Here is a 25096-nt window from a genome sequence, read left to right as displayed (position 1 = left end):
AAGGGATGGAAAACTGTTGCTTTGCATAGAAAAACATCACAGACGGCAAAAAAAAATTGGTCTAAGTTTTTCCATAAGTGCTCGCTCCAAAAAAGGACTGTGACGCAGTTTCCTTCTAATCAGTCTTCTCAAGGCATCCCGTGCAGGAGTGAAAGAACAGAGGCACAGCCCATGGTTCCGCTAAGAATCATAAAAACGCCCTGTGTGAACCTCTGACAAAGCAAGTAGAGTTGAACTTATCAGAGCATCAGGGCCAGAGAGAAAACAGCACTACCATTCACTTTCAAATACAAGATGCTTGTTTATTACATAAAGCTCCGCTCCAAGGATATATAAACCTAACTCAACTGGCCTTGCCATAGCGAGGTTCACAGCGCCTGCTTTAGAACCAACAACAAATGTATCATCAGGCACCTTTGAGAAAAGTTGAATCATTACGCAGAAGAATGTTGCTGCAACAGACAGAGAGCTGCCCTGTTTGCACACAGCAGCGCCAGCAGGCGCTTCATTGGCGTTGATAAAGACCAGAAACTAACCTAACATTTTCCCGTTTGAGTTACATAAATGCGTCATACGGTTCATTTTTTTTTGGTTCATTCAGTCGAAATTTCATTTGCCTTGCACAAATAAACGGCTAAAGCCATTCAAGACCCGCAGCGCAACCCTTTTGTTCCGCTCAGTGAGAATAATGACGCCACCATGTGGTGAACAAATGAAGGACAAATTAAAACGATGTTCAGTGCTCTTTATTTATTTACAGAACAAATTTCAACAAAATACCTACTTTAACATGCTAAGTGCATTGCTAAGTGCACTTTGTGAGAGTACAAGTGGAGAAAAAGTGCCTTAGTACAAGTTAAAATTTGACCAAATGGGATATAATAATAATTTTAAAAATCTTTAATGCAACTACTGGCCAAGTTCAGATGAAAGACAACAACAATTACGGACACTACAATTAAAATACCCTCATTCAACACTAATAACTTTATTTATTCAATTTTACCAAAATGCTTCAAAGCAGAAAATCAAATCAGAACTCGGTGCCATATCAAACCCAGTATGATAGAAATATTGCTACTTCACATTATCATCATTATTATTATTATTTTAGTTTTACATGAGATCTTTGTTGTGCATTAAAATGAGTGGCTCTCTGTTCTGGTTTTATCCTGACTGGAATTGCCAGCGATTTGGACCCTCACTCTGCCGTCAGAAGCGTTGGCACGTCGGTCACGGAGAAGCCACCACGGCCTGTCATTTGTTTAGAACAACATTTCAAAGAAGAGTCAATTAAACAAACAACAAGAGATGGTGTATTTCCCCACAGCAGGATTATCTGCACTGATTTAAAAAAAAAAAAAAAAAGGGGAGGGGCGGGGGGTTAGTTAGGGGGTTGAATCCAGTGGCCAACAGCGAGGTCACGGCTCACTGCGTCTCTCTGTACTCACCCTTAAGCCTGAAATAGCAGGGCTCACAGTACGGCTTTCTGTTTCGGACGCGGACCTGGACTCCAACCTGAGATTGTCCGAGGTGTTGGCAGCAGCCCACACACTGAGGAGGAGGAGGAGGAGGAGGATGTAGATGTGAAAAGAAAAGTAAAAAAAATAAGTAAACACAAACACACACATCTAACGACTTTCTGTGTCAAGGTTGTCGCCACAGGTTGTTTTTTTTATCACCTTGCTTCAAGAGCGGAATAACTGATCTTATATAAATAGTGTGAGGAGGATGTGTTTAGGCAGAGATAGAAAGAGAAGTGAGACAGTGGGACTGACTCTTAAACAGCTACACTAAATAGAAAAGTAAGATAAAGGGACCAGATGCTTCATTTCTAATCAAACAACCTGAGTTGAAAAAAAAAAATACAGTATAGACAGGAGCTACAATGGGAAATTTTTCATCAGAACAGTGAATGTAAAGTAAATGTGAGTGGACATGGTGGAAAGTTGGGTTGAGCTCAGAACGAACTAACAGGGACTAGAAACACCTTCAATAGAACTCAGTGGCAGGTGCAGCAGAAGGTTCAGCAAAGCATGAGGGGGAAATGGAGAAAAACAGCAGACTCTGCTTGCACCACTGAATGAGTTTCACATCAAAAAACCTCGACTCCACCTGAGAAAATTAAAGTCACTCCAACCACGGCGCTCTCACTGTGCTCACTGGCTGCACAGTGACACTGCCACAGTCTCACTAGACTGTCCTCACAACATACACCAGCAGGAGGAGCTATCGCTGCCTGTCCAAAACAGGAGTCTTCCAGAACCCTTGCTGGTCTGAAGCCGACTGGAAAACTTCAGCACAAACAATGAAACTCGTCCAGAAAATGAGAAAGTTTGCCCAAATTCAAATTCAAGAAGCACCATTTTTAACCTTGAAAACAGACTTTCTGAAATGCGACGCAAGCAAAGGATGCAAAACAAACAAAACAAAAAAAAAAACTACTTTTTTTTCGCTACAGTAGATGTGACTGACAGCCATGAATTCATGTTAGAAAACATTGTTAAAATGTGTGCTGCATCATGTAGGCCAGATTAATAACCGCAAGAAGCATTGCGAGCCACATGTAGGGAGTGGTTAGGGAATAAAAGGCTGCAGGCAGGCTTTCCTACACAAACATCCCTTCCGCAGGCGTGACAGGCAGTGATCGACTGCCGCTACTGCGACCCAGTCACGACCTCTCACCTGGAAACAGGCCAGGTGGAAGCACAGACTAAGAGCCTCTATGACCATGGCTGCCCCACTAGCCAGGACACGCTCACACACACAGCAGGTCCTCCTGCCAGTGAGCATCCTGGGACAGCACAGGTGAGCAGTATGAGGCCACAATGTGAAGGGAGGAGGAAAAAACACCAACAAGAGTCGCACCGGTGTTACAGCGTGCGAGACAAACCTGCCGTGATGAGAGCAATCCGCCGTCGCAGGTCTGCGAGGTAAAATCGCCCCGCTGCTGTAGCGCGAGGAGGAGTTTCTGCTCGGAGCGCAGTAGCCGGCGGCCGCCGAGTGAGGGCGGGGGTAAGCGAAGGCGGCGCAGGAGGAGGGCGAGGGCTGACGCAGGGAGTCGAGGTCGTCCAGAGACTCAAACCTGCGGGAGGAGAAGACGAGTGGGACGAGCGGAGATCAGAACGATGTCTCAAAAGTTTCAAAAAGGAGGGTCAAAAGCTTGCATTCTGTTGTTTGGCCAGCAGGGGCCGCCAAGAGTGGTTGCAAAACGACTATAAATGACTGTCACTAGAGAAGGGACAATGAATTCAAACCTTTACGAACTGGTTCAAAATGATTTTATTGCTATAAATTGCAAGTATGTGTGGGTGTGGCTACAGTTTACCGTAGTAGCCAAATACCAGTACTCAATCATTGCTCACCTCTGGCACCACCCACACATCCAAATATGGAATCTGGAATCTGGAATAACATTAAACCTCGAGTGGGTGAAGTGATGGCGACTCCCCCCCCCCCCCCCCCCCCTTTCACACGCAGTCGGTGGTTCGAACTGGTGTCCGAGGTGAAGGGGAAGCCCACCTCTTGAGGGCGAAGCCCAGGCAGATGGGCTCCTTGTGGGCGATGCTGCTGCTGCTGCTGCGCTGTCGGATCCAGCTGTTGTCCGTCAGGAGCTGAGTCCTTTTCTTCATCTCCTCCAGAATCTTCTGCCTGTCCATCTCCACCTTGGACACGGGGTGGCCTTTTCTTTTCTTCTTCTCCTGCTCGTCCTCGTCCTCCACGACGCCTGGGCCAATCACAGTTGTTGCGGGTTTTGCGGGAGGCTGTGAGGACGCCCGCGGGCGTGCTGTGGCTGAGAGCGGAGGCGGGGACCCACCTTTAATCTGCTTGTGCGCCACGGCCAACAGCGGCGTGGACATGGACTTTGACCTGCGGCAAGAATAAAAACGCAGATAAATACATTTTTCCCGGGGATATTTCTGTCATTAGACACAAGTTGGACAACATATATATATTAATATATCTATTTTTTTTCATGTATTGACCGCCAGCGTGGGTCTGACTCTGACCTGTGGGCAGGAGATAGCTGGCTGAGGCCGCCACAGCCGTCAGCCCTGAGGCGGGGTTTGAAGTGCGGGAGGTTCGGCAACAGAGGGAGAGAGGAAAGAGATTGCGGCGAGGTCAGAGAAGGGCTGGAGCGAGCTGCCGCGCAAAACTCTGACAGCGTAGCGCAGCAGCAGGCCTGGGTTGGAGGAGAGCGGCGGGGAGGCGGGGACGGAGACTGTTTTTTTTTTTTTTTTACCAGGGCTCCTCGCTCGCCTCGCGGTCGGCGGCGCGGCTCGGGAGGCTCTTCCTTCCCGCCGCTCTCAGCCCGACCGCGTCCGGGATCGACGGCCCCCCGGTTCTGGTCGACCCGTTTGCATCGAGCTGGTCGTCGACGTGGCTCTCGACGCCGTTGATCATCTCGAGCGTGTTGTGCTTCAGGTGCGGAGGAAAAAAAAGGTGCGTTGACACAAAATCCAACCACAATGATATTAAAATATATTTAGAATGTCGCAGGTTTGGTGTTATTGTGTGTTATTTCTCGGAGTGCAGATGATAAACTGCTGTATTTTTATCCAGCATTGCACCCTCAGCCCCATCTAACATGAATGCTACCCTTATTTCACCTCCTTTCGGTAAGAGCACAAAGAGCAACAGCCAATCCCCCGCCACCATCTGACCTTCTCATCCTCTGCATTATCTTCTATCAACCATCTCACTTCCTGAACTTCCTGCTCCTCTTGCTCGTCTGCTTCTCCTCCAGAACCCCTGCCTGCCAATTCCAGCATCGCAATCCTTCCACTCAGATATTCGCCGTCCAAACCATCTGTGGCTTCCTCTCCCTCCACAACCGAAGCCCAGTATTCTAATCTCTGCTCCGTTTCAGCCTCCAGTCTTTTCATCACCGTCTCTCTACACTAGATGACATTGTGGCTCCCCCTACCTCCGATTTCTACATCTTTCCTTTCATTCTTGCCAATGTAATTATTATTACTACACCTGACTTTTTTCTCTGCTTAGTTCCTCTCAATCACACGCTTCTTCTCCTTCTCCATCCCTCTGGATTTTCCTCCGTCATCTCCTGTCACATCATCAACTACTAACCAACATTCAGTCTAGTTTCATCTGTGGATTATAACTTTGTTTTGACCTCCTTCGGTGCGACACTTGTGATCATCTTGCGATATGTTCTTGCCACGGTTATAATTACACCTACTCGGAGAAAGGCTCCAGGTCCCTCGGCCTCCTGGCGCAACTCCCCCGTCGCATCTCGCTGCGCCCGCCGCCACTCCGCCTCCAGCCTCTCCTGATCCCGCTGGTGTTGCGCCTCGCGGAAGAAAAAAACAAACAAACACACAAAACAAAGCACAGCGCGCGATGAGCGCCAACTTCACGCCGCGGAGAGACTCGATAAGGCAGAGAATCAGGAAGCAGTCTTCACCTGCAGGAGGCGCTCCTGCTCTTCCTGCCACTTCTCCTGCCGCCTGCGATCCTCCTCGCGGTCCCACGACCAGCTGGGCGAGGAGGAGCTGAGGGACGGCACCTGGAGCTGGTAATGCCGAGTCAGATGTGAACGCAGCGCAGCGCAGCGCAACACACACACACACACACACACACACACACACACACACACACACACACACACACACACACACACACACACACACACACACACACACACACACACACACACACACACACACACACACACAGAGCTTAGGGATGCATGCAGAACAGAAGCTTGCGCTGTTGTGTTAACTTACATCAGATATCGCAGACTCTGAACCCCCTGTGGAAAGAACAACATAGTTACCACATATTAAAACACATCACATGATGAAGAGTGCATCACACAAAGCTTGCAGGCACAGCGGAAAACAAACCAAAAAACAAAAAAAAAAAACTGCTTCATTCCAATAATAGAATGCTTTCGCCGTGCGTTTTCCTTTTCTTTCACGAGACTCCACATGACAAACCATCAGACACTTCACGCCGCCAACACTAACGACCTCCGACAAAACTTTGGCAGCCAGCGCCTGAGATTAGAGCGCGACGCGATAACAAACAACCATCAGACGTCAGGTGGTTCACACGTCTGTGCCGATAAGGGCAGTCGAGGTTTAATTTGTTCGTGCTTCTGAATGCAAATCAGCCACACCTGTCCCACCTGCCAGTCTGGCAGATACGACAAACAAATACTGGGGGAAAAAAACAACACTGGAGGGGGAAAAAAAAGCAAGGCAGCTGAGAAAAGATTTGCAACGTGCCATGGAGAAGGTGGAGGTGGGTGAGGAGGGGGGTGGGGGGGGGTGATATCGCACCGTTGCTGCGCAAAAAACTTGCAGAGAAGAGTTTCAACCGAGTTCAGACAATTACCGCACAAGTAAACCCAGGAGCTGAATCCAGCCGAGGCTGAAGAGAGGCGCCGTTCAAGTCGTCACGTTCATTAAACAAGGAAAGATAGAATCAATTATCAGCTGCCAATGTGTGAAAAGGATGTGAAGTTGTCAATTAAAATAAAACAGGTTCAAAAAACAACAGCAGAAACAGCAAAGTCGCTATTTACGACTTTGCAGTTCTTGTAAGAAGCCCCTCCCTAAACGTGAGAAAAGCGTGATCCTCTTTTGAAGTTGCAGATTTTTTTAATTCTAGATTTATCCTATTTTGTTACATAGTGCTGTCAGTCTTTTAATGTTGCCTTTCTGTGCCGTATCAGTTTTTTTTTAATGCACCAAAGGAGCAGCACTCCAAATTTTGTTGCACTACACAATGACAATAAAGGTTTTCTCTCTTCTATCTTTCAACTCCATTGAAAACAAAATAATAGAACTGATTGACTACAAGTGTTCAGGCTTTCAAACATGGTGACACTGAGGCCTGTTGTTACCTCTGCCCTTGGCTGTGCTGTGGTTGCCGGCCGTCTCTTCGTGCACGCCTCTACCTTCCGTGACCTGAGCGGGTAAGAGAACACGCAGAATCACCCCGGCGGGCTGGGGAGCAGACAAAGTGCGAGATCTGCGCAACTCCTGCGACAATTCCGCTCACATGGTCCGTCTGCCCGTCCGACCCGGACGCTCTTCCCACTGCGCCATCAGGCCGGCAACTTATCAGGACGGGCGAGGCGCTTGTCAGATTGAGGGTCATCCTGCTCTGGCCGGGCAGACTGTGGAGGCCCCCCTCGCTGCTGCTGCTGCTGCTGCTGCTGCTGCTCCAGTCTAATGAAAAACAAGCAGCCGTCAGAGTTTCAGTCCGCTGGGCAAAATTAAACTGCTGAGCTCCCGGCGGCGTTTAATAAATATCATCGTCATTACAGGAGGCGGCTTGATAAAGAAGGAAAAAAATAAAGCCATGACCGACGACTATTATCTCACCCTTGCTGCCGTAGCGCCGGATGTCCATGGTCACGCTGCCCGTTTGCAGGGAAGATGTCATTTTTTCCGTCCACTGCGAGCAGCTCATGTGTGCCACTGGAAGTCCATTAACGGCCACAATCTCATCGTCGGCGCGCAGCCGGCAAAGCTCTGCTGGACTGCCTGGGGAAGGACGGACAGGTGTCAGGGAAATTAAGACAGATAACGGCTCCAGGAGCATAAAAGAATCGCAAAAAAGAGTCGGGGACGATTAAGTTGGCGGAGAGGAGAGCCGACGACGTGGCCGAGGCGCCTCTTGAACAAAAAAAAAAGAAAAGAAAAGAAAAGAAAAGAAAAGAAAAGAAAAGTAGGCCAGCAAAACCAAATCTAGAGAGCAGAGCGAGTGACACCTCGGCTCACAACTGTTTAAATATTCACTCTGTGCTTAAAACTAGTTGATGCTTTTCGGGTTTTTTCTTCCTCTCGCACTCTGCAGGCACTAAAGATGCTCCTTTTACAATGAGCGTGGCCGTTATTGTCGTAACCTGGTTGGATCATCACCATTTGCTACTTGTGTAGACTAACCCAGGATTAGAATATGAAGGAAATATAAATATATGTATATAATAATTGCATGTATATATAATAAACACAGTATATAAGGGCAGTATATGGCATTACATACTGGTTTTCCTCAAAGTTGTTTTTAGGTGACCCATGGCAGTGGTGGACAGGTTTTTTGCGTGTGCATCTTTTATGAAGGCAATGATCACAAAGCACAGGAAGGGCAAAACAAATTGATGGTTAGTGTAATTCAAAGTCTTTTAAATTACACCAAAACAAACCAACCAACCAACCAAAAAAAAAAAAAAAAACTAGATTTAAAACTATGTTTCCATTCTTAGGACGTTCTCGAAAATATTTCATTGCACTTCATTTGAGTCGTGTCCCCGGAAAATCTCCTTGCACTACACTTGACCCGACCCGTTTACAAGAATCTGGACATCCTACATTTAAACTTGCATAAAAGAGAGAGAGCGGGAGAGAGACAGAGAGAGAGAGAACAGCATGGGTCACTCAGGATTCAGGCCAAATGTGACTCTGACAGCTGCACACGAAGCTGCTTCGTCTGTCCTCTTTGAACCTTCCCTGTAATATTTTTCTCTTTTGTGCTCCTACGTCATGACAAATTGTCGGCCTCCATCAGTGCAGAGACCTGACTGAGTCTTCAATTACCCCTCGGCCAACAAGTGGGCTTCAAAAAAAAAAAAAAAGAAAAGAAAAGAAAAGAAAAGAAAAAAAAACACGATGCCACTTGAAAAAGCAGCGGGAATAGAGCAAGAAAAACAGTCACATTCTTAAAGCGTTCATATTATCTGTCAGCTGAGCCAGAAAGTGCGACGCTGTGGAGTCAGAAATTCAGAGCGGCGGAAGTTAAACGCGCCTCAGTGCTCACCAGGTTGGATGAATGCGACTCTCAGCCCCGTCGAGTCCCACCGAGTCTGGAATCCAAAGTCGGGTCTGCTGTTGGGTTTGAGTGCAAGGCTCACTCTCATGTCACTGTGATCCACCTGACGCACACACACACAAATAAGGTGACACCCCAAGATTCAATGTCCCCTGCTTCCTGTTGGAAACTAAATACATCAGCAGGCGGCTGCTCAAATAGAGTGAGCAATACACAAAGAGGTCGGCTCATTACCTACAGTGCAGCAGCAGCAGCCGTTGCTGAGCTCGATGTATTGAAACACGACGCCGCGGCGGTTGTTTTCCCAGCCGCTAGCTAAGCTAGAGAGCTAGCGCTCGCTGTCTTGTGTGACGCGTGTGCGCACGGGTTCTTTTTAAACAGCTCATTAAATTGTTGTTTGTGTTGTGTCGAATCCTCGCACAATACTTAGCGCCGCTTTAGAGAAAATTATGAAATGATGTTTTTTACACATTGGCTAATTTTGCTAATTGGGACAACGCGTATGCAACCCTTTCAAGGTGGATGCGTCATCAAGGTACTAAATCTGGACGCACTCAGTCATGACTTTTTATTGGTTTTGTGTCGTTAATGAATTGGTTAAAACCAAGGACAGAATTTTGCAAAAGCTTTTAGGGAAACGGATGATGAGTCCAGACTCCTCAACACCCTTTTCAACCTGAGAACAGCAGTCTTCTTATACAGCAAGTAGTTGTTTGTAGTTCCCCACACTGTTATCGATATCATTGACACTTGGATTGATACGCCCGCCACTATCGGCCGATACCGATGTGGCGGTGGACATATATCACGTATCCCTTGTCCTTGTGCTTCTTGAAAGGCGGAAATTAGTGGCCATCATTGACTTGGATCCCATCCAACACGACCACAAATACAAAACTGTCGCTGGAGTTCAGTGCTGAACTTCACGTCAACGTACCTTTGGGCCGTCGAGGCCCAGTTCAGGTGGGACATGCGGGCTCCTGATGCGCTCATCTTGGGAGTCCGGCGGCGGTGTGGGCTGGGCGTGTGCGTGCGGCCGGCCGCCGTAGCCGTTGGCCCGAGAGGGAAAAGCGCCACCTCTGACCTCGTCCAGTTGCTCCGCAGCATTCTGCTTCACCCGGCCGGCGTCGTCCGCCGGGACCTGAACCGGACCCATTAACTGGGCGGTCGCCGTCTGTCTTCGGAGCGACGACTTGAAGAGTGGAAAGAGAGATTCCTCTTTCTCGCTCTTCGGCAGGAGACCCTGCTTGTCATCCACCTGGTGATAGATGAACAAAAAAAAGGGAGGGGCGGGGGAGTGATGTGTCAAGGTTGACGGCGCAGATTGATTTGGGGCGGCTCTACTGCGGCGTGGAAGAGAACCTGGCAGATCGGCGGCGGATGTTTATGACCGAGGTAAAAAAAAAAAAAAAACCTAAGAATAAAAAAAGACGTGTAACCCTTAAAGTAAGTCGAGACCTTTCACAATAGCGCAGCGCAAGTTCAATTATTTATGACGACGGCGAGCCGAGGCAGCGGAGGCAACACAGGCTCACTTTCACATTTATATGCCTTAAGTCGCGCGCGTGCGCACGCACGGCTCTGTTCAATAGTTTGATCTCGTTGGCTGACTAAACAGGTTGTGTGCACCCACTTGAGCACCGCGGCCCCATTAAGCCTCTTTCTGAGCCATTTAGACTGCAAAATTAAATCGGTGGGTGTTGCACACACGCACACACACACTTGAGAAATTTTATTAACTCAAGGAAATCTGTTTTGCCTGAGCTGCCTCACTCAGCATACATCTAAATTACATCCAGTGGTACAGAAAGTCTCCCTTTGACTTTTACTTGCACATAGCCTGATGATGCAAACATGACTCATTTCATCTCAATTCATACCCAACAGTGGAATAATGGCATTTTATTTTTTAAATAAAGTTTCCTAAAGTTCTGAAAAGCCTATTTTTGTTTTTTGTTTGTCGTCATCTGTTGTTGTTTTGTTTTGATATGAGCAGAGTTCATCTGCCAAATGAACAGAATGAAATCCGAAAACAAACTGATTCAATCACTTCTGAACAAAATTGGAATTTGGTGAAGCCACTGGATGTAATCTGGCTTCTTCTCACTCCACCATCTGGCCGTAGGAGGAATTACACAAACATTCCAGGCACTTGATGTAATCAGAATTCTTACAGTTGGTGTCACACGCTTCACAATCCCTGCAAAACTCTGAGGAAAAAGAAAAAAAAAAGCTTACGTTGCAAAGTTTTGGCAGGGAGGACACCCTGGGCTGCATGGCGCCGAAGGGTCTGGCTGTGATGGCCGACGAGAGGCGAGACGAGCCCTCGGACCTGCGGAAGCCGCGGGGAAGGCTCGCAGATCGGGACCAGGATCCACCTTGAGACAGGAACCTGTAGACGCCTGCGGCCTGCTGGCGTCCGTCGGGCTCCACAGCCGCTTCCTCCGGCGTCCCGTGGTCCAGCACAGCGCCACCGTCTGGCCGGCAAAGCGGCTCAGGGCAGCTGGTTTGACATTTTAAAGCTGCGCCGCCAGGACGCGTCTTTACACTGGATACTGACACGGAAAGGTGGTTGACGCTCGTCGACTTGGTGGTCTCGGTGGGTTTCAAGGTCGTGACCAGGGTGGAGATCTGGGTCACGAGCTCGTTTTCTGCTTTGGGAGTCAACCGGGTGACGACGTCCGCAGACGGCGGGGCGGCTCCCGCAGCCCCGGACGCCATACAGGAGGTGCGTGTCTCCTCCCCCACGGTGCTGCCGTCACAGGCAGGCATGGTTTGGCCAGCGGAGCCCTGAGAGAGACGAGGCAACAACGGCAGAAGATTCAAATGGAAAATCATCATCACTGAGATGGTCCTATTTATCTATTCACTCTTATTCATTCCTCAGTTTGAGACAAAATGAAAAAAAAAAAATCTGAGCCTTGAAGTTATTATCACCTGTGGTGCTTTAACACTCCATGTTTTTTTTTTTTCCTGCTGCTCGACATCTACTTTGTAAAAATACGCAAAATGCAGAAAACCAGCCAGAAGCCTCAACTGTTCCTCCACCTTAGGCTCTAATTCTGTTGCTTTTCTTGAGGGGCATTCTAACACTACTACACTGCAGGTGCTGATGGTCATTATGTATACATATACATATAAATATATTAGAAAAAGAGGAACCTTACCGAGGTTTTAGCAGAATGTTTAGGCTTGAGTGGCGCTGAGGGGCTGAAAAGTTCCTCGGTGGCGAAGCTGCGAGCCAGCGGAGCTCGAGCCGGCCGCTGCAGGTCCAAGCTCAGCGACTTGGACGGTGGGGAGGAGGAGGACCGACGGGGGGCAGGGTCTCCTCTCCATGGCGACTGCTGGTCTCTGAGGGAATTGGCATGAAATGAAATAGGAGCCATTGTAATAAAGAAGAAGGAAGAGATAAGGGAGGGGTGTACGTGTCGCGTTACACAAGCTCGCCAAGAGGCCGAGTTTTTTTTTTTTCATGCATAATTTAAAGAAAAAAATTGAGATGAGTTTCCACTCATCAGGAGGTGTTAGATAAAGTTCATGGGATTCCGTGGCGGCGGCAGCAGACGCACCTCCTCAGCTTCTGCTCGGAGCCCGTCGACGCTCCGTTGATCATCTGCTTGATGACGTGCTCCCGATCCTGCGACCTCGTGCGCAGGTCCGACTTTGTGCTCCGCCGACGGTTCTTCCACTTTGTCAAGTCCTGGAATAAAATCATGGTCCATTTACGCTTAAACATATGTTGTAAGCACAAAATCTTTGGAGAAATCGCAAAGGCTTCATCTTTGTATCTACAGCATATTTCATCTGAGAGCCGGCACAGGTGGCGTGCAGTCACCTTCACTTTGACAAAAAAAAAAAAAAGACATTTACCTTCCCTCCTTAAAGTAGTATTTAAAATAATGCCAATTTTATCCAGCCCACAAGAGCTTGTGAAGTGTCTGGCTGCCTAAAAATTAAAGTCTACAGTAAAGTGTATGAACTACATGCCCCAATATACGTGTCAAATTTGAAGACTACAAAGTGAAAAATGTCGAGAAAAAACAAAATAAAAACACAGAAGAGAAGTTGATGCGGGAGGAAGGAAATTTAAATTTGAAAGTTAAATAACATGTTTTTCATTTCTCTCTTTGTCATTGACAAGTTTGATCTTTTGACATATGTAGATTTGTCTTCCTTTTTTCTGAACTATGCAAACTGATATGCAATATTACCATCATGTCATTTGGCAACTATTTCGCAAAACTTTTTCTTCAGATGTGATTTCATTCATGCAAACTGGCCTTTTTCAGAGCAACGCCAGTGCCAGCGTGGCCCTCAGTCAGTCAGGAGTTTGACCTCTCGGATGCAGAGCAACAAAAACCCACAAACGGCAGCAGCAGATCATCATCGTGCGTGTTGACTGGACGGGACTCACGTCTTGCCACTGGGCTTCAGTGTCCCTGGCTGTGGTGAGGCGCCTCTGTCCGTCTTCCCCCTCCCACTCCCCTGCCGTGCCAGCGTCCAGCCCCCCCTCGTCGGCTGCTGTCCCACCTGGAGGTTTACGTGCCGGGCACACCAACGGGATGTCACTGAGGGACTTGCTCCTGGTTTGGAGGAACGAGGGGGATTTAGCAGCTGCGGTATGTACAGACAGACAGACAGACAGACAGACAGTAAACTCCTGAGCAGCGAGCAGAGCAAGAAAACCTGCAGGAGCAGCTGAGGAGCTACAAGGCAGGAGGCGCCTGCTAAATACCAGTATGCCAACTTGTGCATCACCCCCCCCACCCCACCCATCTCCTTCACACTGCTATGACACTTATTAACAGCTGCAACGCGACACATTCTGCATGCAAACAGCAGAATCCCGAGCTTGGCGTGAGCCGGGGAGAGCCGCAATGCCGCACGCAGGCAAAGTGACGCGACAAGACAACAGATGTTAACGTCTCAGTAGCACAACAGCCATGACTTACTGCGAGCGAAAGTGCTGCTCTGGGCAAACAGAGGATGTCAAGACGTGACATTCAAGTAAATTACAGCAACGTTGAGCAGGTGGTGCATCAAAAATCCTGACAGGAGGAACGAAGACGGGAGGCCACAAAACCTGTCTTGCACTTCGTCTCAGTCGAGTCTGAGCCCAGGAGTAAAACTTCCGAGTGGGCAGTACAGAAACGGTGTATTTATTTTTTGAGACGTAACGGTTATTTTGGCAAGCAGGCAGAAAGCCAGTCAGGTGAAGCTGCGACAGAGCAGTGAAGGTCGGACACTTTCACAACTCACCAGATCCAGCCGGGGTTGACCTGAAATGCTCCGCCAGGTCTGATGTGGAATCTACACAATCTACCAGAGCCAAATAAAGACGCACAGGGCAATGAACCCGCATTTATTAATACGCTTGAGAAACACAGCAGAAATATCCAAGATTGTACATTTAAAAAAAGCTTCGACAAAACGGCAGCAGCGTGGCCCACTTTCACACGGACGAGCCACAAGCGTGCGAGAGACGCCGTTGAAAGAACATCATGCACGAGGCATCCATGTTTAAGTCTGTTTATTGAGCCACTCAAACACCGTAGAGAACACATTTACACAAATAGAACAGGTGCAAGAAACGTTCGCAAGCGCGAGCAGTGTTATAAATAACATGGCTGTTTAACTGTGTGCCGCGACTGAATCATCTGGGACACCATTGTGAACTAATGAGTCACTCGGCACGACGCTGTTGAAAGGACGTGTCGTTACCGGCGCTTAAAAAAATAAAAATAAAAAAGTAACGCGGTGCATTACTGGGAATTCAGCAAGCTGCTGCGGCGGCGGCGGTCAAAGATTACCCCTTTTTACGGCGAGCAAAACAACTTGCGAACGTGCGATGCTGCAGACATAACAGGTGCACTTTTTTTCTGCTTCTCGACAAGACGGCAGACTCAGATCTTCGCGGCAGCTTGCAGCGACCGCCGCCGAGGTTCTCCAGACTCTGCGGAGATGCTCGGCGCCGATGTCACGAACCAAGAAAGGAAGTCGATGTCAAACGCTTCCTCGGGAGAACTCAGAGCTTTGGTGCTGCAGTCACAGGAGAAAAAAATAATAATAGTAAATGAGGGGGATAAGACACCGGAGAGGAGCACGATATCATGTACAGTCAGACAAAAGGAAAGCCTTGTAAAAGATAAGAAAAAGCAGGATTAGAGACTTTAGCACTCGCTTTGCAACATTTAAGTTTTGGTCTTAATTACATCCGCAAATTAGCGCTTTGTTAAATCAGAGTACAGCAACTGTAACTTTAAATAACTTTCTCAAATCAAAGCTTATTCAGCTTCACGGGCATAAAACACTCTGGAATTACAACAGCAACAACAAGCCAAGCCAAGGCAAGCCAAGCCAAGCAGGCCCGTAATATTTTAGTTGCATTTGATGTTTTGCACGTACACAAAACAAAAACAGAGTCAGCTTTCACTTGTTTTAGCCGTTACATTAACAGTTGGCAGCCCTGTCGCGCGTGCACCACCCAAGAGAAAAAGCCCACAAACCTGAGCCGGTGCAGCTCGCGGTACCAGGGGCGTCTCCGGGAGCCCAGGTAGATGGTGCGCACGCGGAGCGCCTCCTCCGGCGTCCAGTGTCGGGGTAGGAAACGGTCGTGGCCGAGGCTGCGGGAGGCTTGACGGAGGCTCTGCCGCACTCGGCGGAAATACAAGTCGTCCCGGACAGGGTCCGCCTCAGCGCGATCGTCCAGCGACTCGGACTCATCCTCGCACAGCGCTGCTCGCAGGAGGAGCTCCTCATCGAACAAACACTCCGCATGGCTGCTGCACAGATCGATTACGGGCCGGTCTGCACTTACTCTCTGATCTCGCAGAGATGATTGAGCTTGGTTTATTTAAAGATCTTATTATTATTATTATTATTATTATTATTATTATTACTGCAATAACAATAATAATCTGATGGCACAGCACTGCTGCAGAGGCGTTAGGCACAGGCTATTACTGGTTAGCCTGGAAGCACTGGTTATTAAATGTATGTAGGCAGAAAACAGTCGTACCAGTTGATTGGGGTGAGAGGACACTTTTCCGTTCCCAAGCAGAGGAGCAACCGGCGGACTGAAGCGGAGCAGCCACACAGAACACACATCAGTTTTTTGCTTTTTGAGTCGACTTTAATGAGATCAAATTTGCATCAAGAATCTTACCCAGTGGAGCAACGATTACGGGCCGCGGCGGCGGCGGCAGCTCGCTCAATACTTGACGTTTTTAAAACGTGCTGTCCAAATAATAAATGTGGAATTGATATTGACACTAATTAAAATTGTGAGGAGTGTTCGCTGCAACTTTTAAACCACGCTTTTTTTTAATCGGTGCGGCGGTGCAGAGGAGGAACTCTGACTTTGTCAACCTGGACTGGCAGGAAATGAGTTTAGGATTGATGTTTAGGGTCAAGGTGGAGAAAGTCTATTTCAATCGGCAACAATAATAAAAATAATTTAACCACTCTTTTTTCCCCTCTCTCTCTCTCTCTCCCTCTCTCTCTCTCGACAGCCTTCAGCAAAACACTGTTTGTCTTTCCAGAGTGAGTGGAGCACTTGCTCTGCTCAGCCCTTTATTAATCACCTAGCAGCAGTTTAATGTGTTACTGGTTATTTCATTTTAGGATTTAAAAAAAGAAGAAGCCTTCAATCAAATTTAAAGCGCTTTCAGCGGGCGAGCCGAAGTCAACTTTTGGTGCAGACGATCAACATTGGTGGCGGTACCTGGCCAGTGGACCGTTCAGGTCCCTCCCATCGTCCTCCGGTCCCGCTTTCCCCTGAGGATGCTGCGCCGTGGGCTGCGTGGCGTCCATCTTAAAGTCCTGCTCGGCTTCTGCGTCACTCCCACAACCTCCAGACCAGAGAGACACGCGACGGTGAAGAAGAAGGAGAAGGAGAAGAACAAACACAAGGAGAAGTTAATTGAGGCAATAATCCTTGACAAGGAAAAAGCCGAGCAGGCGGCGGCAGCGCAATCAAACGGAGCGTTTTTATAAAAGATGCATGAGGCGTCTGGCTGGATGATCCAGTCCTCACACAGCCAAACCTCAGTGGAGCGACGTGTCAAGTGTGTTGGCCTTTCCCCATCAATCCCTCCCCTCTCTCTTCCACACGCGCTCTTATAACCACAGTGTGGAACTTGCCACATCCTCAGCGGCGTGCACTTTGACCGAGCACGACAGATTGCAGGCAAATTACTCAGCCAGTGTTTGGAAGCACAGGGAGCCATCAAACAATGAGGCTACCGACAAATACATTTGTTTTGGAGATGAAGGCACATTAATCCAAACAGTCTGTTTGAGATTGTTTACTGGCGGAGCTTTTTTTTTTTTTTCCTTAAAAACAGGGAGCGCAAATAGAGACTTTAGCAAAAACATGATCAAAGGAAAAAAGTGGAGAAAATTGGCGGTCGTCGTTCTGCTATTTGCGCCGCACAAAAGAAAAACGCACCTTCACTGTTTGGATGAGTAGTTCGGAGGTCGACAGAGTTTTCCATCCGACTGCTGGGCCTGGAGAGCACACAAGCCTCCCTCTCCGGGTACCAGCCGTCTTTCACGCAAACATTTGTGCCCTCATCGAGGACCTGCATTTAAAAAGGGAAGCGTGACTTCACGGTAATTAAACAATAGATTCAGGTTGAAAACAGAGGGCGGCCTCTTACCTTGGACAGGGCCAAACCCAGCAGCCCTTCGAAGGCCTTGAAGTTCAGCTGCGGACCCTTGTAAAAGGCGTCCAGCTGAGCCTTGCGGCCTAACCAGTAGATGGTTATCAAAACCTGGATGCAGGACACATGACACACATGACACCAGTTCACAACAAACATTTGCTGTCCAAGCAGCACTTCTAAAGTTGATTCGGTTTGGTTTTTGAAGGACTTTGGAAAAGAGTTGAAAGTTCACGCTCAGTTCAGCGTTGTTGCTTTCCAGGTAATTACATTATGCCAAAGAAAGATTTCTAATCATCAATTCTGATCTCACAATTTGTCTCACAACTGTATATTCTGTGGATAATGACAACAAAGCTGCTATCAAAAAAACAACCTGTAATAAAGCCCTGTAAACTCATACAATTATAAAAAAGGCTTATTTATTGTGGTGATAAATTCAAGATAAAAAACGGAAACCACAGTGATAAAGCAAATCATTATGCAACATCACAGTTACAGATTAATTATGCAACCCTGTTTTGTTTAAACAATCACATTTTATCACCAGCAAATGCATTAAAAGGCCGGCATGAATAGTTTTGAAAAGAAGCAACACTGACCCTAATTGGCCGACGCTACAGTACAATGTTGCTGTTATTTGGTTTCTTTCCACCCTCATGAAAACCTCATTATGGAGTCCGGCTCATCAGTTCAATTCATGCTTCACATGAGGCTTTGTGGGACAACCTCATATAGGCTTCAGAACATGTAAAAAAAAAAAAAAAAATACCAGCAGTGCACACAAGCGTGTGCACATGCAGTTTCCTACAGCAGCCCGAGGATGATCACACACACACACACACACACACACACACACACACACACACACACACACACACACACACACACACACACACACACACACACACACACACACACACACACACACAGTAGAAAGTGATGTCATGCTCTGCATGTGTTATTCTTCTGCTTCCTGCAGCTCAGGTCAATGCAAGCAGATCTCCTTTATCCCTCCATCCATCTCTTCAAAACACTTGGCCTCCATCTGACCCTCCGTCTTTAACTGAACACACAATGCTAATGAGCTAATAGTAAGTGGAGCGGCACGCCACAGGACTCTCAATGAACATACCTGCACTGGTTTGTTTTGGGTAAAAATCTAGCGCACTACCACGACATCTAGTGGTTAAGCACTGTTGTTGCATGTTGCACCTATGATACGCCTGAGGTTTTTGCACTTAGAAAAGAGCAGGGCTGTGTGTTCTCTGATAAAAGGTGATGAAGATAAGGAAAAACTAGCACAAATATAAAAACCATGAATTCATTTTGCAATTGCAACACAAAGTATACCCCACCATGTCTTAGAGTCGAGGTGGAAGTTGGGAAAAAGGCAAATAACGACACAAAAATGCTTATGAGAGGAGATAAATCAAGCTTACATTTTTCAGTCTTCTTTTGCTTTCATCTTGCCTGAAAGTGGAGCATATAAAAAAGAAATATATAAAATTATAATAGCACCACTCCAGTTCAATCCCACACAAGAGTGAAAGAGTTCTTCGCAATAGGTGATCAATCATTCAGAAAGTTCAAAAACTGTAATTTCTAAATCAACATCCACTTATAATGAAGAAAAACTGGTTTTAACATTTCTAAAGGCAGGGAATACTAAAATGTTGTAGCCAGTCTAGCTGCACAAGTACCCATCACGGACTTGTGACTTGTGACATCAATTTGAGGAACTCAACGGGTGCATCCATCAGCGTAGGCGCCACCATCAGTGACTGTAGCATTCGTTTTTAAAACGTGCCACTGGATGTTTCTGTGAGACGAGCCTCACCTGAGTGTCGCTCGCGTGGACAAGTCCTGCAGGTCCCCTGGATGAAACAGCTGCGACACATTCAGGCCCAGTTTTCCACAGGCCTTCAGGAAAAGGCTCACATTGTCCTAGAAAAACACATCATCACAAGGCATAATTCATTAGGCAATCCCAAAGATAACAGCGTGAAATAAAGCAGTTCGCGAGTGACTTTTCATGCCACTAGATGGCGATGAGAGCGAATGGGTGAGGCGCGTCAACAAGGGCAAAAACTCAGTTTGAGAGATTTCAAGTCGGGCAGGCAGCAAGTACTTCATCATATCAATCACAATAACATATTATTTGAAACATTTCATACATTATTTGTTTTGGATGCACGTACAAAAACACTAAATAACACATCTGCGTCAAAAATGCTACACAGCATGTGTTATAATTTTTTACAATAGATTTTTGTTATATAGCTCCTATTTGTGACACAAAAAGACGAGACAGATCAGTGGTCAGTCTTAATACTGCAGTCCAGAGTAGTCGACTGAGCTGGACACCGGACAAAGTTTCCAGGTGGGTTGATCACCAAACATGCCTGATTTGATGGATCCCAGTAGCAGCAGCAGCAGCAAGAAGCTAATCTAAAAGGAGCCTATATTTGATTGGGGACTGATTGGTTTTAAACATGCACGGCCACCAGCGAGAACCTTCAGGCTGTCAGCGTTACTGCCGATCCTCCTGCTGAATGTGAATTCTCACATCTCCCACCCTTCACTGGCTACTGGCTCCTCCTGGGACGCCAGCATCGATCTTGGCTTTGGGCAGTCCTAGCAATTAGACTTGTATGGAGCCATCAAAACAAGGCCTGAAGCTAAAAAAGAAAAAAATATGAATTCGCCTCTACGCTCGCTGAGTGAACAGAAAGTTCGACGTGGAGCAGTCGGACAGCGACATGGAGTTTACACTGTCGCAACAGATGTCTGTTGTCTGCCGCAGGAAACCACAGGATGACTCAGAACCTCCTGGTGAGCAGGTGCCTGCCAGTGTGTGTGCCACGACTACAAACACGCATTCTAGATGCCTCCTAAAACCATCAGATTGCAGATCATGATTTACAGAAATCCCTTTATTTTGCAGCAATGTGTATTTTTTAAAGGGGAATACTCACCAAACCAGCAATTGGAGTTGAAAGCCTGTTTACTTTCTTTATTATGCCTGGCTTCAGCTGGTTGATCAAACTACACAAGGTTAAAAAAAAAAAAAAAGAAGGAGAATGAAAAGAAACACACTTTTTATTAAATCACCACAGTAAATCACTGAAACTCTTAATTCAAAAATTACAATAAATTGAATTGCCACAAAAACATGAATTACTCTAATCTGTATTAGTAAAAGATTATTGTGAGCTAATTACCATCTTGAGTCATCAAACTATTGTGATGGCTTCTGTATCTATAACATTTTTAACGCAACTTTCAAAAACACTAATTGTTTGTAATATGATTTCTTACCACTAGGAGCTGATAAATCTTTCACACTGGGTCTTTAACTTAAAACCACCATTGCTGTTAATCTGTCTCCTCCTCATGGCAAAGTATTATTTCACATGCACCATCAGCACACGGCATCAAGCGACTACTTCCTGGTTGCCTTTCGCTTTGCTACAACCGCGATCATTATCCGCCCCGGGAACTAGCCCGGTACAAAACACTTAACTACTGACGCTAATCATGAACAATAGCTGAAAGGTTAGGGTTTGAAGCAACTGTCAGAACTCAGGATTTTATGATGTTATTAGCAAAGTGGGGAAAAAAGCTAAGAGTTTGGGAATCGTTACTCACTCGCAAAGCAGGACGCCGTTCTCCAGGGAAGCACGGAAGTCGCTGCTACCGAATAGTTTACCAGTCACTTCCTATTGTAAAATGAATAAATAATACAATATTAAAAAATATATATGTCGTAAGAAAAGATTGCAACCAAGAAGAACACAGTTACACTTTTGACCAAATTGTTGTGTTAGCAAATGGCTAACACAACGATGTTAGCTCCTCACTTGTCCTCATTTACTTCTAAATAATGCTTTATGAATAATATCTTTCTGTCAGGGAGAAGCTGAGGCCATAAAATGTTTAAGTACAAGAATCGATATGGTCAAACATAAAAAATATACAATCCCAATGATTTCACATGGCAGAAACAAGTGCAAGGCAACGGGGGTTTGTAATGAGGACATAAAAATGGGGCTATTAAGATTCTGCTTCATAACTAACGTGGGGGCCCCAAAAGGCTATTATTCTCACTAATTAGTCCTCCCAGGAATTCACCAACACAATTAATTTCTGCCGGAGTTGGGCACCGGGGCAGAGAGAGGATGCTGCTCAGCGGCAGCGGTAGTGCCAGGACATCGCAGTAAAAACACCAGCGACTGGTCGAGACGCTGTGAACTTCAAGCCGCCGTCTGAACAAACAACAGAAAGGCAGACTGGACAGATCACAACCATATGTTGTCCCGAGTGAATGACAATTGAGTCCGGACAGATTGATCTGTCCTGTTCTCTCAAAAATTGGCTGAAGCAACGGAAGGTGTCTGAAATATATTTAGACTGACTGGGTCTGAGTTCATTTGGTTGGGAGACATTTCAAAATGTAACCAGCATTGCTTACTGTCTCACTTCAAGAACAAAATGTAAATAAATAAATATTCAAAGGACAATCACAATGAAGTTAAAGCCTTAAATAGACAAAAAAAAAGCATATGTGTGTGTGTGTGTGTGTGTGTGTGTGTGTGCACGCACAAGGGCAAATTCTCGTTAAGTCTATTGCACCCGTTTTCTCATTGGCCCACGTACAGAGAACGCAGCCCATCTAGTTTCATTTCATCTGCCTGTGAAACTGGCACTGAGGAAACATTTCCATGTTTCCATGAGGGCAGCGGCTAATGATGAAGGATAACTGCATCTGCACATGTAAAAAGTGATTACGCTACAACCCGTAATGCTGCTCAAACAATTTCCCAACGCGGCCCCGGCAGGATACCGTGGTTATGAGACACTTTGCATCTGAGCCTGATGGGGAATGATGACAGCGTCATGCATGTATGATAAAAAAATAAAGTAATACGGAATTTAATAGGATCAATTATTCTGATAGGGACTGACTTACTTCAGTAATAATAAATAGTCATGATGATTTGTTTAACAAGTCAAAATCAAAGTGCGAAAGACCCATTTAGACGCGTCATTTCTAAATCTTCATTTACATTTTATTAGACACTATCAATCAAATATGCTTTTGATTAAAGCATTAAAAATAGTCTGTCTGGTTTTGAACTGCGCTAGCTTTGGTTCTCCATACCCTTCCAGCTGACTGACACGTACACACAGACCTCCTCACTGTTCATCCATCTTTTCATCACTCAGGGCAGCAAAACAAATTGGTAGAATTGGCACAGGCTCACTGCCAGGAGAGCTCCAGCCAGAAGCCTCATAAATGGCCTGCCGTGCAGGGTGCCATTTAGAGCTGGTCAACATGCTGCAGTCAAGGTCTACAAGTTCTTATCTGTTGGTGATGACGAGGATGATTTATAGATGAAGAGTGCAAAAGGTTCGAGCGCAGGCGACCTTCAACGAGCGTGAAGTTCATTATCCACAAGTCTCCAGCGAAACCCGCTGTGTGTCAGTCACGATGATGGAGCAAAAAGTCAAAACTGGCTCAAAACACAAAAACAAAACAAATAAATTGTGAGAAAGGTAAGAAAGAGAACAACAAAAAATTTCTATTTACCTAAATGCTTTGCTGAAAATCTGTTCACATATCTAAAAAAAAAAAAATACAAACAAACCTGACATTTACTCAAAAGTATTGAAATGATATTGATATCGGTGATGCTGGTCCTGTATTTTTTTGCTATCGGATCAATACCAAATCTTTCAGCTCAGCAAACACTATCTATCTAAAATGGGGGCAGCGTGATGGGGAGGACGGTTTACACAAAAACTGTCACTCAATCACAACATTCTGAGATTCAATCAGATTGTTGCGTTCAAAAGTTTGGAAAAGGTCAAAGAAAAGGTCAACACGCTTTTTTCCGTCTTTTTTGGGAGTCAATTCTGAGGACGTGTTGCCGATCAGTCCGTCAGGTTGCCGCACCGAGGGGGTCGCGAGTCAGGCGTCTGAGCAGAAGGTTTGCTTGCTCGCCATGAGTAAATGGCGGCGTTCCCTATAAATCACTGCAGCGATGCTCAACGCGATCCGCCTCCGCCGTCGGCGGGCTTGGCTGTGCATCCGGCACGTCACATCTCAGCTGAGTGAGAATCGGGCGTAGGCAGCAATCATAGTGTGGGCAGGTGGGCGGACGGGTGGGCTCAATGTAAATGAGGCAGGCCCATGCCCATAAACACTCCATGGAGGAGTCACACACACACACACACACACACACACACACACACACACACACACACACACACACACAGAGTTAACTGGAATAGGACACAAGTGCTTGCCTGATTGCACATCAGTTTAATTAAAACAACCCACGGCGTGGGTGGCGTTGCCACTGGTAGAGAGGAATAGTAAAAGCGCCTGTGGTTGGATATTGAAGCCGGTCAGTGAGTCTCTGACTCCCAGTCAGTGGATGGTCCAGCAAGGAGGCTGCCAGACATTGTGCTGCCATTAGTTCTGTCCAGGTGGGGCCCTAACAGTAATTAACACTAAGAGCAAGCTTTAGCCTTGCGTGTCACTTAGTAGTTAGACTACTTTGCAGTGTTTACTTTATTTATTTTTGCAACACAAAGGATTTTCAATCCGGATTTCCGGTGTGTGTGTGTGTGTGTGTGTGTGTGTGTGTGTGTGTGTGTGTGTGTGTGTGTGTGCAGGTGAACTCTACCTCAGTGTCCCGTGCAAAACTCCCTCCCATGGATTTCAATAAACAGTGCTGCCAATGAACTACGAGGAAGCGACTTCACTAATACGACAGGTCAATGGCTGTGCGACTTCACACACGTTCATTTATTTGACAGTCGAGGAGAGATTAGAATTAGAAACAGCGCGCACCTCGATCCAGCGTCGCGCCTCGGTGAAGGCGTCGGCACAGCTGACGCTGCTCTGCTGGCGCCACTCCATCTCCAGTCCTCCTCTGCAGGTGCAAACGTTTAAACCTGGCGCGGGCGTGAAACCGAACGCTTCTAATTGCCGAGCACTTTTTCTCTTTCTTTCTTTCTTTCTTTTGCTGTGCGAAGCGTATCGATAATTCCAACGAGCCAACGCGGTGATTGAAACCGCTGCGGGTTTTGTGCAAAGTTGAGGGGCGCCAGGCGCAGCCGCTGCTCTCGGTCACTTCTCAGCCGGAGGAAGTTTCTCCGCTGATTGACATCAAGCTGATGACCGACCGGAAACCTCTGTAAAACCTCCCTCTCATCTCCGACAAGAGCAGCTTATTGGGTGACATAACCCCACCAAAAGAGACGCCCACTTCAGACTTACCGTACCAAAAAAAAGAAGAAGAAGAAAGTTTTAATTGCCCCCTAGTGGCCGGGCAGAGGATAACCGCCTTGGCTAATCAGCTTTCTAAATTCTATTTTGTGCCTGCTTCCATTCGAGCGCTGAATGCCTTAAAGTAGCTGCGTGTCTACTCTATCGCTGTCTGTATTGGCCAATGCACTGTGTGAGACTGCACTCTGTTTGACCTAATGCACTTTATGGACCCAATTTGCCCTTAGGGACATGAAATAAACGGAACTAGCTAGGATCTAAAGTTTCAAAATGTCATCAGCATCATGTGACCTGTTAACATGGCAACATGTGAGCAGTCAAATGGCAGTGT

General features: G+C 46.7%; 1 protein-coding gene across 11 annotated transcripts; it reads right to left on the bottom strand.

Annotated features, from left to right (window-relative positions):
• Positions 1-730: 730 nt before the first annotated feature.
• Positions 731-24673, bottom strand: LOC142884622 (uncharacterized). Of its 11 annotated transcripts, XM_076020474.1 has the most exons (29): positions 24328-24673; positions 21117-21187; positions 20444-20513; positions 19306-19412; positions 18908-18938; positions 17463-17576; positions 17252-17384; positions 16526-16652; positions 14062-14121; positions 13217-13385; positions 12372-12502; positions 11970-12153; positions 11041-11592; positions 9740-10060; positions 8791-8905; positions 7356-7517; positions 7030-7199; positions 6872-6935; positions 6361-6396; positions 5748-5773; positions 5426-5533; positions 5195-5311; positions 4244-4419; positions 4011-4055; positions 3818-3870; positions 3523-3727; positions 2894-3085; positions 1452-1554; positions 731-1254 (listed from the first exon to the last, which is right to left on the bottom strand). In XM_076020474.1, exons 1-29 carry the CDS (start codon positions 24394-24396, stop codon positions 1234-1236), a joined length of 3732 nt encoding a protein of 1243 aa, XP_075876589.1. In that variant the 5' UTR covers positions 24397-24673; the 3' UTR covers positions 731-1233. The 11 variants fall into 11 exon arrangements, with proteins under 11 accessions (XP_075876589.1, XP_075876512.1, XP_075876596.1 ...); XM_076020397.1 differs by having other exon boundaries at positions 3523-3870; XM_076020481.1 differs by lacking the exon at positions 4011-4055.
• Positions 24674-25096: the final 423 nt, after the last annotated feature.

Source organism: Nelusetta ayraudi, unplaced genomic scaffold (genome assembly GCF_046127955.1).
Source record: "Nelusetta ayraudi isolate G7.1 ecotype Tasmania unplaced genomic scaffold, CSIRO-AGI_Nayr_v1 ptg000002l, whole genome shotgun sequence".
Taxonomy (NCBI): domain Eukaryota; kingdom Metazoa; phylum Chordata; class Actinopteri; order Tetraodontiformes; family Monacanthidae; genus Nelusetta; species Nelusetta ayraudi.
The sequence above is the reverse complement of the archived record's forward strand: the minus strand, read 5'-3'. Positions and strand labels throughout refer to the sequence as shown.

Coding starts and splice junctions, on each gene's coding strand:
- LOC142884622 (XM_076020397.1), bottom strand. CDS start 24,396: ATGGAGTGGCGCCAGCAGAGCAGCGTCAGCTGTGCCGACGCCTTCACC. Junction 18,939..19,305: donor TCCACGCGAGCGACACTCAG/GTGAGGCTCGTC, acceptor CTCCACTTTCAG/GCAAGATGAAAGCAAAAGAA. Junction 1,255..1,451: donor CTGCTATTTCAGGCTTAAGG/GTGAGTACAGAG, acceptor AACAAATGACAG/GCCGTGGTGGCTTCTCCGTG.